Source organism: Hypomesus transpacificus, chromosome 9 (genome assembly GCF_021917145.1).
Source record: "Hypomesus transpacificus isolate Combined female chromosome 9, fHypTra1, whole genome shotgun sequence".
NCBI classification, from domain to species: domain Eukaryota; kingdom Metazoa; phylum Chordata; class Actinopteri; order Osmeriformes; family Osmeridae; genus Hypomesus; species Hypomesus transpacificus.
This window is the reverse complement of record NC_061068.1, coordinates 16,923,383-16,941,961: the sequence shown is the minus strand read 5'-3', so window position 1 is coordinate 16,941,961 and position 18,579 is coordinate 16,923,383. Positions and strand designations below refer to the sequence as shown.

General features: G+C 39.7%; 1 protein-coding gene across 1 annotated transcript in view; it reads right to left on the bottom strand.

The window, feature by feature from the left end:
• Positions 1–3,096: 3,096 nt before the first annotated feature.
• The window catches only part of cpne9 (copine family member IX), a 265,994-nt gene continuing 250,511 nt past the window's right edge, over positions 3,097–18,579 (bottom strand). Inside the window, exons 20-21 of the mRNA XM_047026495.1 lie at positions 6,481–6,554; positions 3,097–3,814 (exon numbers count right to left, since the gene is read on the bottom strand). Coding sequence (XP_046882451.1) covers positions 3,644–3,814; positions 6,481–6,554 — 245 coding nt within the window. The 3' untranslated portion in view covers positions 3,097–3,643. The remainder of the gene's footprint in view (positions 3,815–6,480; positions 6,555–18,579) is intronic.

Here is an 18,579-nt window from a genome sequence, read left to right as displayed (position 1 = left end):
CATAATAACTGACATGTGCCTTCACCTTTGCAAATAGCTCTGAAATAGTAGACTGACATTAGGCCTACTTCAAATGTAATGCCATTGCATGTTTCATAGTTTCACTTTATTGAACCACAACATCATTCTCTGTGACCCCTGGCAAGATTTTCTGTGCTGAATCTACGCGTACTGTTATACTTTACTAAAGTGGGTTTGAGTTCCAAAACTGTCTAAGCGTTATTACGTCTTTTTTTTGCGTTTGACAATATGGATAGGGGAAAATAAATAATTAAATGTTCGACAGGTACACGGACCCAACATGGTTGTAATGTTTTTGATGACCACTAAGTGGCGAAATAGGCTCCTTGATCAGCAATTGAAGTTTTACACTAGGTTAATCTAAAATCAGTACACTGAATAAATCAGCTTACTGAAAAACAAAAGAGGCATACTCTAATTAATCAAATAATTAAATGTATAAAAGATATAGGCCTATAAAATATGTCAACATATCTCATTTTTGGCTAAGACTCAAAGTTGAACACAGTGGACTCAAATGTGTGCAGCATTCAAATGAATGACTCCACGGGTGGATTTGCAATGAAAACATTGAAATCTAGATAACAGCTGCCATTCATTCAGAAATCATCTTAGTTATTACAATATCTTTATTTGATTTCCAAACTAAAGCTATAAACCACCATCATACAATTCTACAAGACCACTACATTGTTGACAAAAAATAACATACACATTAACATTATCATATAGAAACAGAGAGTAGGAAGACTGTTAAAATAATATTCTGTACATTGACTCAAATGTACAGAAGCAAAACAGGTAAGCAAAATCTATAATAAGTATACTTGAAAGGAAAAATGGTTGTGACCAGTATATTGTGTGGAGTGCGTCAATTGTACTTAAATGAGGGCACAAACAAATACCGTACACATTAAATAAAAAGTCTGATATGCATTCTGCAAAGATTTTAACATGTGAAGTTATTTCAACCTTTCTTTTATAATACTAACACGCATGCACTTGTTAAAACACTGTGTTTTACACATCTATATATTTACTATTAATATATCATATAATATTATAGAATCTTATAAATCAAGTTTACTGGTTGTAAACTAAATTCAGTGAACAATTTAGGCGCTTAAAATGCAAGGTCAGATTGCAACTACAACCAGCAGCAGTGTACAAGCCAAATAAGCATGCAAAAACAATAGAAATAACTTGCATTTAGTCATATAAAAATAGAATCCTCCCCTGACACATACATTGGGATTAAGACAGAGATAAGGCCACATATCAGTATCCTTTCCAATGCCAAAAGACACACTACTGTATTGTCCTGTCCATTTCATACTTCAGATTCTACTGTATAATTGGCAGTGTTTACAATGTTTTTTGGACATGTAAGGCTTTTCCCAATAATATTACCAACCAGCCCAAAGTGTGTCTCGTAAAAAGTATTTATGGTCTTTCCAATTCCGGATTTCCTGTACATACTTTATTGTTGATATCAGATGCAAGCCATGACATTTTTATATTAGCCCATGCACTAGCAGCGAATGCAGTGCATGAAGGAAACAATGACAACTGTTGTCTTGAAATATAATTAGAGTAAAGTAACCGAAATGACTTCGTAGTTTTTGGTATCCACCTCATACAATTTGCTAAAGGTAATTGAAATTTAGTTGCTTTACTGCAAGGAATTAGGGGCATGAGTGGAGAAGAGAAACAGACAGAATGACAGACAAAGAATGATCAAACCTGTCACACAGAGAACTTTCTTTCCATCCAGACCTCGTGGTATTATTATTTACTGTACATCCAAAACTAAAAAGGCTTAATAAAACTAACAACTCCTGAGAATTTTTTTAATTAAAATGAAAGCCAAAGAATGCATCACATGCCTCATTTACAAGCTCAAAGATTATGTCACCCTACGAGACATATTGGGTATATCTCAAATACCACAACATTTGCAAGTAAAATGGAACATTCAAACTTTCTCAAAACAGCTTGAGAGCAACTTTTGCCGATGCACGCCATTAGTCTTTCTTTCTCTGCACTTTCTGCAGAATTATTGAAGGGATGTGAAGGTGACTCGGGCACATGCTTTAATACATTGAAGCACTTTTGGCCTGTGAAGCGTGCAGTGCTTGGCCTTTTTCATTCTAAACAGATACACACTTCAGAGGCTTTGAAAGACATAGCAGCTGGGACAAATAACTGAACACATCATAAATGATTCATAAAAAGTGCAGAATAGGGTTTTTTAAAGTTATCAATCGGAGGGAAGAAAAAAGAAATTCTTTCATAAAAAAATGACAGCAGAAGAAGGTAGGATTTTATATTCAGTGTTATAGTCAGGAAGTCATCAATTGCAAAGAGGATAAAGAAAATAGAGGTGAGAGCCGGGAATATTTTTCAGCCGTGTTTCATCTCAAGACAATTTCATGGCCCTTTGTTTCTGGAAACATTGGCCTTCAGGGGGCGCCTGCAAAAGCCACCCCGCTGGCAAGGCCAAGTTCAATTATGTATATATTTGAAATAGAGGTTTCAAAGACCACTGTATTGAACATTTAATACATGCACATTTTATAATCGTTACTGTATTTATATAATACATTTTTATGTGCTTACAGTGGCTGTACAAATATCCGACTTGAATCAGTGCCATATCAACAATGTGTTTGCAATTGAGCATTTCCCCAGTCAAAAGGAATTAAAGAATGGTATTATTCACAACAGTCCGGGATACCCACAATGTTCCTCTATGTAGCTCTTATCCAACCCATTCAAAGGCTTCAATGATGCCCTGAGAAGAATCCAAAACATGAAGAAATGTATTTGTTCTCATTCTGTCTTCTGACTCCATCAGTTTTTCATGTGTCATAAACAAGATGTGAACATAGCCTTTCTTAAAGTGGATTTTGTGAGTGGTAAGGGCACTGCCATGGCAACCTTATGTGGACTGTTTTGATCCATGGAACCCAGTTGCTATTTCCTGCTTCTCACCACAAAAAAAACACTCAAATTAAAACACATGCTGATATGAGTGTCAGCAGTTGAGACACTAGTGCACCATTGTTAGTCAGATAAAGGTGCAACCTTGTTTTTGGTATCTCATAATGTTCAACTGTATCTTCTGAGGTGAAGAGAAAGAAGGCAAGGAGAAAAATGGAAAGAGGTTAGTGAATTCAGAGGTTGCTTTCACCTCAAAAGGTCAAGTAGTGTTTGAACCATTCAGGTAGAGGCATCCGTTAAATCACAGACAGTTCACTGTGTGTGCCAGAAAGGAAGGCGCTCAGTCAACCAGCAGTGGAGAGAAGCAAGTCAGGAAGGGAAAATTAATGAATGTCACCATGGACTGAAAGTCTGTCAGTGTCGCATTGTAGATTTGTCATTCTCTCAGAAACCCCATGGCAATCCCCCAAGAAATAAGAAAGAAAAGAGTTGAGTTTATATATATACATATTGTTTTTGTCTCCATTACTTTAAATGTACATTACCCTACATCTTCAAGCAAAACATCTTGCCCCACACCCACCCTAAAACACCTTCCCTCGATGTTCAATGCTGTCACCAAGTTCTTTCCCTCGCTCCCAACCTCTTTCCCTCTACCCTCAGATGGATATGTTGGGCACTAGTGGGTGGTGGAGGAGGGTGGCTGAAGGGAAGGTCGAGGCTCAATTCTCCGACTCTTCATAAAGGAGAGAAGCTGCTCCGGGACTTCAGCTAGGACATCCTTGGCGAGCCTTGCCATACTCAAAACCTGGTTCCCCGACCTGTCAATGTAGTCTCTAAATGGCACAAACTGGAAAGGAGAGGAGCAATGTATTGTAGACAATTATGCAAAACTTAAAAGTAATTTAAAAAGTTTAACAAAGCTGTAAAAGTATAGAATGAAGAACACAGTAAAGGTATACAGTAAAAACTATTATTAGCATAGTGAACAAAACTAGTATTTTTTACAAAATGTTTTGTCATTAATCGTGTAGCAGAGCCAACAGACAAACCACGTACCCTCACACCTTTCCCCTACCCCCGACAAGGAGAAAGGGGGTTTCCCCCCTTTGTCCTTATCTCCAGAGCAGAACCTTCAAAGCTTCTGGCCCAGCATGGGGCCAGAAGGTAGACCAAAATAGCCTTACAGTATGCAGACAAAGGAGTTTAAGGAAAGACTAACTTTTCTGGATTTACAAACATATGCTCAAGGACTACATGGCTTATGGACACTATTTCAATGACAGTAGTTGATGTGTTATAATGTATGCTTTCCCTTTTATGCTGTGTTGATATAATTTGATGTTTTAATGTAACTTCCTTTCCTGTTATGATAAATCAGTTAATCTTGATATCAAAATGATTTTAATCTACAATCTAAACCATTTATTAATGTTGTATTGTTATATTTTGAAGTATTAGAAATACATGGACATTTGAAATAGCTGAACTCTGAAAAGTTGTCAACTACTTCACACCCATACGTCAATCTCAGGATGGACGCCCAGGTGGGAGTAACTGACCAATCAAAGAGTTCACCTCCAAAAGGATACCCCCCTTTCGCAAGGATTATAAAACCCTGACGCACAAGCAAACCTTGCTTTTTCGCAAGGATTCACCGGATATGTTCGCGACACATCTGACCTATCCTTCTCAATCAGCAACTCACTGGACCACCAGGAACTTTAACGAAAGATTCCTTTGCTCTAACCGTTTGACAACGACGAACGGAACTTTGATTCTTCTTCTTCAAACTGACAACAGTAACTGCGATATTGCTACATTTCTTACTTGTGAACATTGGCATATTGTGATTTAATTTGTTACGTTTGATTTTTAGTTTGCAAATGATTCAACCTAACATAGACTCCTTCCATTGTTCTCCTGAAGCCTATCTCTCTCTCTTGCCCTCCCCACGCGCTCTCAACCCACCATCTAGTATTCCGCTCTCATCATAGTTTAGGACCTACTGTATACTGTTTAACTCAACCCACTCTCAACTAGCCTATAACGTCTTTGGTATTTGTTCATCATAATTACATTTTCTTAAATAAATCATTGTTTATAATACTCGCGTTATCCCTCACGTTATCTGATCTGCTCTACTTTCATGGAATTCGCTACTTAAGATTAGACTGATTATTACGAGTGCTATTATTCAATATTATTCAATAAGGTTTCCTCTGTCCCTTAAATAAATCAGAGGTGGTGCCCCCAACAACTGTATACTTTATTATAAATTAAGTATTGCTAATCTTAACCGTGCAAACCACACTACAATCGGTTGTGTATTTGGGTGTGTTGTCATTAGCATTAATTTAAGTGTAAAGGCAAGGACCTCTGTGTGTGTTTGTGACTCGATTATTTAGAGAATTCAATTGGGCTTTGCATTAAGTGAAATTCTCCAGCTGTATTGGTCAGGACTGATATGGAATTTTTGCCTGTATATACACTTAATGTGGTTTAAATGTGATTAGTTTTGTAAGGCTTCTATGTTCATGGTTAAGAAACAGGTTTGACCAGCTGTTGCTGTATACAGGAAAGGGGGCTTGTTTGTTTGTTGTAGAGTAGATGACTTTAATTACTTCTGAGGTTGTTGTTCCCTGCAAAATGACAGTTGGCCCCTGAGATAGATGCTACATTGCGTTTTATGATGGGGTTTTCTAGTAAGGGGGGACTATTGTTGTATTGTTGGGACTCTGATTGTATTCAGATTGTATGGGTTTTAGGTGTGCTTTGATCCTGGAATTCACTGTGAAGAAGACAGTGACCTTTGAGGATGGATCAATGTTTAGAACTGTGTACTATAAAATGGTGTGTTGGAAGGATGTTCTTGGGAGTTCAGGGCCATCAGCTGAGAAGCACTGGTGTCCGCTGGATTCTCCGGTTCCAATCTAGAATGCTAGATGGAGCTGAATGCAATTGTCTTTGTGTTATGCCAGATGGAGCTGTATGAAGATCAGAATGTCTGAGACACTGTTTAGCTGTGCGCTACGTCTGATCCCATCTGATTCATGGCCAGGTGATTTTTGTGTTATTGTCTGATGTTTGTGTGTCAAAGATGGTTATGTTGGTGTAATGGTTGGGCTGTTTAATAAATATCAGTATGTAAAAAATTCAATTCATTTTAACTATTGATTCTCCCAAACATTTCCACCACAGGACTCTGCGACATGTAACATGTGAAGATGTTTGGATGAGCGGTTCATGAGACACAAAAAGATGTGTTGTTGACAGGTGTGCGGGGGAAAATATGTTTGAAAGAGATAGCAACTCTACACACCCCTAGTCCTACAATTGAAAGAGGTTTGTATGATAATTATGTAATGTCAATGTCAAACAGTATTTATGTTTATTAATTTTATTACAAAACAGTGTACCGGGCGTAACACAGTGACTAACAAACTTGAACAAACAGCTTTTAACTATATTGTGGGAGTAAAATATGTGCTTAGAGGATGAAGAAGAGCATTTTACCTGGACGATATCACGCTCTGCAAAACGCCCCCTTGAAGACACTCTCACCTCGTCCCCATCGAGTTCCTCCATGGCTATGGAGCAAAGAGTTTGAAAGGGTTCAAACAAAAACATCCCACCCCCTCACAGAAAAGTCACTTCTCCAAAACACATTAACACGTTGCCTGACTTCTATCATGAGATGGGTAGACAGACAAGTAGCCAATCATTGCATTTGGTACAAATGCTGTCCAATCATTAGTTCCGGTCCGACATTAATTATTGGTCGTGTTTATTACAGTCCTGCAACGCCCACAGATATCAGTTTTGACTGTCAAACCTTTAGATTTATTGGTTGCAATCAGGATGTGAAGTTTCATTCAGCAAATGCTTTGTACTCAGCAAAACTTTGGTTGGCCCCACCAAATCTCACTCCAAGATTTTGGGAAAAGTTAGCAGCCCTGCAAAACTACCTGCACATTGCAAATGTGCACAAAACTAAACACCAACAATAACATTAGAATCACCAGCGCACATCATGGACACGGGCACTATCCCTACCACTTTAGCCTCCTTGGTCGGTTTCTTAAGGCATGGATATAGCGACGGGGGGGGGGGGGGGGGTCACCTTAAAGCCTATTAGGCTTGAAAAACCATCTTTCGAAATGACATTTGATTTAGTGACACAAACATATTGAGGCAATGTGGACATTTACATAAATATACACCTTTCAGCCATTTTGTATTTGATTCTACTGTCTTGAGTAACGTTTTTAAATACATCGATGATACATATCTGTACAACATTTCTAGTATATTAGACCTTTGGTTCAAGAGAAGGGGAATTTTGAAGGTTTTACCAAATTATCACTGTATAGAAAAATCCATCATGGCGGACCTTATGGGTCCTTGAGGCTTTTTTGTTCCTCATGAAAAATGAGGCATGCACACCAAGTGTCAGAAGAATTGGAGCAATAGGGTGGAAATGCCATCCCTCTGAAAAGTGGACATTTGGGCGTGGCCTTTGACGCCCCCTATGGTCTGATGTGGGCCAGTCTGTGTTTGGGCGGTATTTGTGGCATGTTGTATCAATATGCTAAATGTCAAAACTTTCATGAGATAAATTACAAGAATAATAATAATATCAACAGGAATATTGTATTATTATATACAGGAATATTATATTTAGGATCATCAGGAATCCTAAATATAAACATTACAAACACCCCTTAAGCTATCAGAATCAACTTTATTTAGCAAGTAAGTTTACACAAACAAGGAATCTACTATAGCAGCAAGGTGCATACGATAAACATAAGATTCATAAATATAAACGTAAAAAACAGTTTCTAAATAATTCTAAACAATACTATACAATGTAAAATATTAAATAAGATGACTGGTGCATTGTGCAATACAGTGACAGATGGACTTGAAATGTGTTGGGAGTCCTGGGCCTTGCTGATGAGACCAGCTGCGGCCAGTTGCGGATGGAAAGAAACTGTTCTTGTGGCGTGAGGTTTTGCACAGTTGACAGTGTCGTTCTAGTCAAACAGCGTTTTTTCAAACGCTTAAAAAACGTATTTTTCCAGCCTTCATATGTGGCCATCCCTTTCCCAGTTGCACAAGCATGTCCCAAAACTTTAGCCCCGAATCTACAATATCAATAATGTACTCAATTAGCATATACTTCCTCTAAAGTGAGGTAAAAGGGAGGAATCGATCACACAAACTCCTTAACCGTAGGACAGCGCTCTTTACCACCAAGCCATAGTCAACCTATTTGAAAATCTGAATGAGGCAATCAGAACCAAATTTTTTTTGTCATGACTGTAAAATAGTAATACAATGTAGATTGTATGATATCATATCATGTACACATCAAAACATTTGTCACATAACCTTTATATATAACAAATTCTCAATGACGATTGTGAGACTAACGCCTCGAGGACTTGACATCACTCAATTCCTTCAATCTCTCGATACGGTCGCCATACCATGAACTGACCAGCAGACGTCCCCATGGAAAGGATGTATCAAACACTTTGAAAAAGCGAGACTTTTTTGACACAATTGTTTCAAATAGCTTGTTGCTTCGGAAGCTTTGTTTCCCCCATCACTAGGCTCTGGGCTAGTTGTTGATCTGCCTGAGCCCTCTCCAGATTGTTAGCTGTGAAGTCATTTAGCCTCTCACACCTCCTTGCTAAACCTATCCTTTGACTCATTGAACCTGGATCTGTATGGAGAGAGATATGTCTCAAAAGTATTCGTAAATGCAAGTACCATGATCCACAAATGTTTCACGATTTACAAATGTGTTTTGCGATCCACAAAAACAAAATTCTTACTCATGATTTGTAAGTTTGCATTTACATAAATGTTCTATGATTTTCACACATAGATGTCCATTCGTAAATATATCGTTTGTAATTTCTTAAAATATTTAACATTTCGTGTGTGCATTTCTCATGGTCTGTCATTCGTAAATCTACAATTCGTGTGTGAAGTGTTGAATCTGCATTTGTGGACCGCCCATACACGCGTGCAATCCTTCTTCCAATGACAATGAATAATTTTGAGACATTGTTTTCGGTCTTTTGCGATCCACACACAAATAGCTTTTTGATCCACAAACAGAAGCCCCCCCCCCCCCCTCCCCCCCCTTTCGACAGTGCCATTCGGTAGGTGGCAGTGTTGTCCTCTGCCCACCAGCTTTCCTTTGACTGAGCTATAAGCCCGAAAGCTAACGTTATGCTAGCAAGATTCAAAAGCAATAACATTGTGTACGGTTGACAAACAGTAAATATAGTTTTACAGTAAGTTTGACAGGAAGATTTGCAAGCTGACCAGCCATGTCACTGTCCCAAAATCAATATCAAGATTTTCACGAAAGTATCGGCCAAATACTACCAGGCTACAGTACGGCCGCAGCCTGTGGAGCGAAGTGAATAGCAAATGCCAGATACTCGTGCCAACTTAAGCTTAAAGCACATATATGGGGCTATTATTGTAGCAAAGCTATTCAACAATAATAGCCCCATACCACATACCATTGGTAAGGGGTTACTGGGAGGGGAAAATACATTTATTTTGTTTACATTTATTTAAAGCACTGGCGTACAACCATCAAGGCAGAGGACAACACTGCCACCTACCGGATGGCATTGTCGAAAGGGGAGGGGGGGAAGGGGGGGCTTGTGGATCAAAAAGCTGTTTGTGTGTGGATCGCAAAAGACCGAAAAGAGTGTCTCAAAAATACGTCATTGGAAGCGGGCGCGTCGTACCCGTGGGGGATGTGGGTGTTTTAACACCCACACTTTTCCCGGTGAGAGGGTTAAACACCCACACTGTTTTTGCAGTTTTTCTACAGTTTTCCACAAACGCCTTGCGTCGAACTGCCGCCGTAGCTACGTCGTAGGCTGTGTATAGCGATTATATAGCCTGAGTGAACAGAACTGCGTCCACAGCAACGCTATGTTTTTCATGGCAACGGTGTGTTATACTTTGCAGCGGTCTTAACAGACCATATTCTACACTGGAATTTAACCAATAGTCCAGTACTTTTAAGAAATGTAATGCAAGTATCTTTAGTGTTTGCCGTACACGTGTTATCACCGTTAATGTGTTACATCAATGTAAAGCTTAACTCTTTAATACTGGTACAAATTGCCATCGTACTGTAGATACAAGGTACAAGGTAGATACAACCTGAGCTAACGTTAGCTAACTGAACCTATCATTTAACATTAGGCTGTTAGCTAGCTTGTTAAGTTGTATTTTGCCATTTGTGTTCGTAAAGTTTAATGTCCGGTGGCATTTTCATCTCTTTTTATATGCCGTTACTGTAGCTATATGCGTAACGTTAGCAGATAATTAGAAAATGGTGTGTTTATCAGTTGTAACTACAGGATGGAAGGTACTGTAACTGCACCTTTTTAACTTCACAAGCAAGGTCTTTTTGTCACGCAGTACAGTATCAAGATGCAGAAAAGAAAGAGGCAGGAGAATATTGGCAGTTTTTTCAAGAGAGATCCTGTAAGTGAAGTTGAAAGCTGAACGTTGAACATTTTTTACATTAAACAACAGTGCACACATATCAAATTCACAATTTCATTTTAAACGGTTTGATTAGGGTGTATGTGAGGATGTGGCCAGGAGTGAGGAAGACGGAGATGAGGAGGGAGGAAAAGGCAGACACGAAGCAGACAGACACAGAGAAGACAGACCAGAAGCAGGCAGACCAGAAGCAGACAGACAAGAAGAACTGAGTGAAGGAGAGGTCAGAGAGGATAAGGATGAAGATGAAATGGTAGAGAGAGGAGCAGAGAACTCAGACATGGCTTTTACTTGCCATCAGTTCAGTAAGCCCAATCAACCAGATCCAAAATTAATTGCTAAACAGTCCTTGGCCAAATATACTCTGAGTTTTCAAACTCAGTGGTATCAGAAATTCCCATGGCTCCATGTGAGTCCTGGTGTTGAGGGTGTATTGTGCTTTTACTGCTCCAAAGCCTTTAACTCAGAGACATCACCTCTTGCCAAGAATGCTGATTCAGCATTAATTTCATCTGGGTTTAAAAATTGGAAAAAAGCCCTTGAGCGATTTGCTGTGCATGAGAGATCTGATAGTCATAAGACAGCCATGACAACGCACATCTATGAAGATCGATCAGTACAGGTCCAGCTATCTAGTGTTAGTGTGAAACAGCAAGAGGAAGCAAGGGGATGTCTTCAAAATCATTGGTGCTGTGCAAATGTTAGCTAGGCAGCGCTTACCTTTTAGGGGCCATGAATGTGGTGAGGGAAATTTTGAACAGGTTCTGAAGTACAAGTCAGAGGATGACCCCTCTCTAACCAAGTGGTTGACAGGTGGTAGAAAGGATGTATACACTTCAGCTATGGTTCAAAATGAAATCCTGACTTTATTCAGCTGCGTGATCATACGCGAAATAGTTGACAACATCAGATCACTTCCACACCTGCAGTACTCTGTGATGATGGATGGGACACGAGACGTGTCTGGAAAAGAGCAAGATGGCAGTGTGTTTGAGATATGTTGACAAGGATTTAGTCCCTCCTGAAGAATTTATTGGTCTTTATGAGGTCTCTTTGACAACAGGAGAAAATCTAGCAAAAGTCGTCATGGATGTTTTGCAGCGCCTAAACTTGCCTATCACTGGTTGCGTGGCCAAGCATACGACGGGGCCGCAAATATGGCTGGCAAATACAATGGAGCACAGGCCATTGTAAGAAAAATACAAACTCTGGCTCCCTATGTTCATTGTGCTGCCCACTGTGTTAACCTAATTACACAGAGGTCCTGTACTGCCTCAATATTTATCTGGAATTCTCTGGATTGGGTCAATGAGTTGGGAGTGTTGTTTGGGCAGTCAGGGAAACTGAAGGACATATTTAAGGGAATTTCAAGGTCTGAGGAGGGTGAGGGTCCATGTCACACTTTAAGACCTCTGTGTCCAACAAGGTGGACAGTCCGCACTAGTGCCATCCGCACTGTGCTAAACCAGTACGAGTGCATAATGAAGGCTTTAGCTGAGATGGCAGTGAGTGAGTCTGATGCGGCTAGTAAGGCACAGGGGCTGTATGATACATTTCAGCAGGGAAAGGTTGTCCTTGGTCTTGTATGTGCTTTGGAGATCACAGGGGAGTTGGAGGGTTTGAATATGTCCCTCCAGAGCAGAACACAGACCCTAGATGGTATGCTTTCAGCTGTTGCCTGTGTTAACGAAAGTTTCAGAAAAAGAGAAACACAGAGTTTTCAGGCTCTTTACACAAAAGCAACAAGGATGTGTGAGACACTCCATCTCACTCCTATTGCCTATCCTCGTGTCCGTATCCCACCTCAGCGCTTCACAAGTAATGCTCCTGCACATGTACATGTGTCCCCTTCTGACTACTACAGGACTGAATTCTACAATGTTCTGGATGTTGCTGACATGCAGTTTAGAGAAAGATTTGAGCAGGAGGGAATGCAAATGTTAAGGCACCTGGAACAAGTTCTCTTAACTGGAAAGATACATGGTGTTGTCCAACAGTACCCAGAAATCAACCCAGACATCCTCAAAGTTCAGCTTGCATTGTTCAGAATGAAGTACAGCTTCCAGTCTAGTACTGGAACTTTTTTTCAAGGGATGACCCCAGAGGTCCGTGGTCTCTTTGACCAAGTCGAAACAGTGACCCGACTCCTCCTAGTTGTGCCTGTGTCATCAGCAGAGTCAGAAAGGAGTTTCAGCAGCCTCCGGAGGCTGAAAACATGGCTTCGCAGCACCATGACCCAAACCTGCCTCAACAGTGTTGCTGTGTGCAATGTACATACAGACAAGCTGGACAGGGTAAACAGAAAAAAGATTGCTGAACATTTTGTCTCCTGTAAGGAGGGCAGAAAGAGCACTTTTGGTTCTTTTATATAAGGTAGAGGTAGTTGGTCATATGTTCAATTGGTCAGTTGGTTGTTATATATATATATAATATATACGTATATATATATATTTTTTTTTGCTCTTAATATATTTTGTTTGTATATTTGTAGTTTGTAACAAAAATAATTTCCCCCTGGGATTATTCAAGTATTTCTGATTCTTATTCTTATTCTGATTCAAGTCTACTGTTGTGTATTTTCACCAGAGTTTTGACTTATTTTTTGTGTGTTCCAAGTGTGTTTTTATACTTTTCTAGTATCACTCATTTAAATGGGATGCTTTTTATATCTTGTATGTTATACATGTTGTACATCTCTGTCATTGTATCCATCGTTTCTATTGTTAATAAACAAATCACATCCATCCCCCTCACTTTTGAAAAGCTTGCTTCACCCCTGATTGGAAGAAGGATTGCACGCGTGTATTGGGCGATCCACAAATGCAGATTCTTCACACACTTCACACGCGAATTGCAGATTTACAAACGACAAACCATGAGAAATGCACACACGAAATGTTAAGTATTTTAAGAAATTACAAACAATATATTTACGAATGGACATCTATATGTACAAATAATAAATAGCACATTTATGTAAATGAAAACTTACAACTCACAAGTAAGAATTTTGTTTTTGTGGATCGCAAAACACATTTGTGGATCATGGTACTTGCATTTACGAATACTTTTGAGACATATCTCTCTCCATAGATCTGTCCCCACTACATACAGTGCATCCATAGAGTATTCACAGTGCTTCTCTTTGTCCACACTTGTTACAGTTTTATTCTAAAATGGATTCAACACATTTTTTATTAAAAATTCTAGACACACTACCCCATAATGACAAAGTGAAAAAGTTTGTTTAGTATTTCTAATAGATTTGCAAAATAAATAACAAAAATATAACGTGTACATAAGTTCACAGCCTTTGCTCAATACTTTGTTGAAGCACCTTTAGCAGCAATTACAGCCTCAAGTCTTTTTGCGTATGATGCTACAAGCTTGTGTAGTGAGGTCAGCCAGACCAGACAGAGCCAAAATCTTGTAAAGCTGCATTCACACTGCAGCGTTTTTTAACGCTCTGCACCGCTTGCCTTCCCACAGTGTACCACACTCGGGGGCGTGTTAGAAAGGTTAATACAGAGTTGTAGTTCTTTAAGGTCACTGTTGTAGTTTGTGTAAAACGGTGTCATGGACAAGTGTGCAGACTTGGGTTCATGTACTTACAATATCGATCATTATTTATATAAATATAGGTGCTCCTGTCTCGATCAAAATACAGCTTTTACACACATGATGCAAGGAATCAGATACACTGACTAGATGTTGCATGATCTTGTCAACTAGGCTATACAGCATTTCATACATTTTTCCAGTAACATTCACTAGATTAAGGCCACTACACATTTACTGTATGGCTAGTGAGTGACTGCCAATCAGCATTTCTACGTTGAATGTCAATTGTGTGCCAGGTGAACTAGACTAGCTAGAATAGGCCTACTGTAGTATGCAGCTAACACAGAACAAAGTTAGAGCTACGTAGCTAGCTAATGTGCCAAGACTTAATTTAACACACCAGGGACACCGAAAACCTCGGCAACCCTGGGCCAGGTATATCTTTTTTTGTTAATGTCTCTTTATTCGTACAGTGGCGTATAAAATAAGACTGGGGATGTAAACACATATACGATAAGTTTCTCCTCCAACTTGAAACCTAGAAAATGTTTACCATAACCAATCCAATTGGCCAACGTTATCGTTTTCACGCTCCTAACTTACATAAAGTTGAGAAAATCCAACTTGCAACGCTCTGCTCCGCTCACCTTCCCACGATGCTCTATGCGAGCGTCAACGCCTGGTTTCATTGAAAATGATTTGGAAGCCGACGCCCCACTCCGCTGCAGTGTGAACGCACCATAACACCTGAAGCAGGGCTGGCCCAAGGCATAAGCGTTCTAAGCGGCTGCTTAGGGCCCCCGTGGCCACCAGAGGGCCCCCAAGAGCGCATTAAATTACAGTTTAATGTAATTTATTGCATTAAGCAACTCAGAGGGGCCCCCAAATCAATTCTGCTTAGGGCCCCATAAAGGCTTGGGCTTAAATCACTGTTGTAATTCGTATAAAGTCATGGCAAATGTGCAGACAAAATACAACTTTTACACACATTAAGCAAAAATCTGACTAGATCTGACATGATCTTATCTACAGCGTTGTATCCGGTTTTCATTTTTTTTTTGCATACATCGACTAGAAAAAAAGATGCATCAGACATAAACGTTGACATGTGTAACCTTTTATTACGTTACTCAAAGTCTCTGTAAATCAATCGCTATATTATGACTTGCCACTACACATTCACTGTATGGATAGCGAGTGGCTGCCAGCCAGCATTTCAACGTTGAATGTCAATCGTGTGCCGGGTGAGCTAGCACAAAAGAAAGTTACGTAATGTGACGAAACTGAATTAATGTACAAAATACACACCAGGGATGCCAACAACCTCAGCAACCCTGCGCCAGGAATCTTTTTTTTTTTTTTACGTCTCTGTAATCGAACATAGACGTATCATACAATACTGGGTATGAAAACACACATACGATGAGTTGCTCTTCCATCTTGAAACTGTCAAACCTAGAAATGTTTACCATGACCAACAGTTGCTACGTTACAAGAAACAAGAAACCAACCCGATTGGCCAGCGCTAGCGTTTTCACACTCCTCATTTACATAAAGTTGAGAAAATCCAACTTTCGACGCCCCGTTCGCCTTCCCACAATGCCCTATGCGAGCGAGATAATACAAATTTTTGTTGATTTGGGCATATATATAGGCCTATGGTACATATATTGTTATTTGGCAAGTAAGTTATAGTGCATCTCAGGTGATGTTAAGGAGTAATCCAAAAGTAATGTAACTAGTAGTGTAACTAGTTACTTTCAGCAGTGAGTAATATAGTAAAGTAAAGCATTATTTAAAAAAGTAACTTGTAATGTGTAATACATTACTTTTTTTGAGTAACTACCCCAACTCTGCAGTTGACAAATCAAACATCCCTTTGATCACCCAGATGAAGCTTAGTTTTAAAGTAACAAACAGTTTAATGTTTAACTAGAATTTTGCTAATGAATCATAATTGTATCCTAATTTAGTTCCTTGGTGTTTCATAATGAAGGGCCTACATCAGCAACACAATGACAAGTCATTCATAAGAACATACTGATGTTCAACGCTGAAACGCTTTATTATATATTTTTTCTTGCACAGCTGACGAAAAACTTGGGCAGGAAGTAGAAATCTAACGTGGTGTGTGAGGGCTGCTACACAGGGGAAAATGGTTAGCTAGAACATAAGTAAGTTGGTAAATGATACACTACCACTAGCTAGTCTACTAGGGCGTGACATTGGCACCCGCCCACCCGCCAAATGCGGGTAGAATTTGGCTGTGGCGGGTAAAGCAGTCACTTTTATTAGCCACTTTGGCAGGTGGAATTCTACATATCTCTCACTATAAGATGTTTTATTGTAGTCTTCTCAAAACAAAATATTAAATTCATTGCAGGGTTCTCAAGCCTCACCCATTGACCGTGAGACGCACGCATTTCAACCAGCACGTATCGTTTCCCCCTGTGTTAAACAGTCTCGGCCACTGTACGTTCGTTGCTACACAACATAGACGCGCGAACACACGCGAAAGCTCGTCTCGTGGGGCTTTTGATCAAACTTGAGGATCCTGCTCAGTGCAAGGCAAGGATGTGGCGGAAGGCTACATAACAGGTGTAGGAAAACCCTGAGGGCAGACAAAAAAAACTGGTGATGAAAGTGAAACCGAAAATAAAGAGACTAAAATAATTGTGTTGTTTATAAATATCTAACTGGACAAAAATAAATTCTGTTTAGTTCATATATTTTCAATACATCTTTACACCCCGTTATATGCAATGAGCTAGGCCTACTCTTTTTGTCTTTGTCTTCGTTTGTGCACATCGTTTGTCTTCTCCCTGTACACCAACAGCTGCACCTCTAGTCTTCCGTCTGTCAAACTCCTGAAGTTTGCGGACGACATCACCCTCATTGGGCTCATCTCTGGTGGAGACGAGTCTGATTATAGGTGGGAAGCGGACAACCTGGTGACCTGGTGCAGCCAGAACAACCTAGAGCTCAATGCTCTCAAGACAGTGGAGATGGTTGTGGACTTCAGGAAGAACACAGCCCCACTCACCCCCATCCCCCTGTGTGACTCCCCAGTCAACACTGTGGAGTCCTTCCGCTTCCTGGGCACTATCCTCTCCCAGGACCTCAAGTGGGAACTGAACAACAGCTCCCTCATCAAGAAAGCACAACAGAGGATGTACTTCCTTCGGCAGCTGAAGTAATTCAACCTGCCAAAGTCAATGATGGTGCACTTCTACACAGCCATCATTGAGTCCATCCTCACCTCCTCCATCACCATCTGGTACGCTGCTGCCACTGCCAAGGACAAGAGCAGGCTGGAGAGTTTCATCCGCACTGAAAAGCGTTTTCGGAAAAGGTGATTGACTGCAATCTTCCTTCCCTCGAGGACCTGCACACCTCGAGGACCCTGAGGCGTGCGAAGAAGATTGTGGCCGACTCCTCCCATCCTGGACACTCCCTGTTTCAGTCACTCCCCTCCGGCAGAAGGCTGCGGTCCATCAGGACCAAAACCTCACGCCACACAAACAGTTTCTTCCCTTCCGCTGTTGGCCTCTTCAACAAGGCCAAGGGTCCACACTGACTCTAATGACTACTTAAAACACATTACATCACACAATTGTATCTTGCACATTTGTATTTTGTATAATATTTGCATTTTTTTATTGTAAGTGGTAACTTATATTTTATTTTATGACAACTTAGATTTTATTTTACATTTTATTTAATTCTAATTCCACTTAGTACTGCTAGTTTATGTACCCTATGTACCTTAGTCCACATATTTACATTTTAGGTTCCCATTTGTTTATGGTATGCACCTTCCTACCAAAGTAAATTCCTTGTCTGTGAAAACTTTCATGGTGAATAAATCCCATTCTGATTCTAATGTTAAGTTGTCATAACAAAGACATCACAAACAATGTCAACCTTGCATAAGAAATGACATAATTCACCGAATGACACCTAATGACAACATTCATAAACATTCATAAACATCCTTTCATGTGTCATGTCATGACAGTGTCATGTCACTCTTATTCACACCCCTTCAAATAAAGTGTTACCTATATTTGTTTAAGTTCTCAAGACAATGTGCTCCTTTTTTCTTTCTTTTTCTTGTTCTCTTCTTAATTTTTATAAAAGATGACTGATTTTAAGTTCAGCTCGTTAAAAAAAGTTTCTCTTAATGTTTCTTTATTAGGAAAACTGATGCTAACATAATCCTCTTACAAGAAACTCATTCCAGTGAGACAGACAGTACATTTTGGAAAAGTCAGTGGGGAGATCAAGCGTACTTTTCTCATGCCTCTCAGCGCTCTGCAGGGGTCGGGTTTTTGTTTAACAAGTTTACAGGTGATACTTCAGAACATTTCAACTCTGAGGATGGAAGGTGGATCATAGTAGTAGTAAAATTAGACAACTCTCTTTTCTTGATCTGTAATGTATATTTTTACAATGAGAGGGCCCAAGCAAAATCTATGTTCAATCAGATTTACTCCAAGT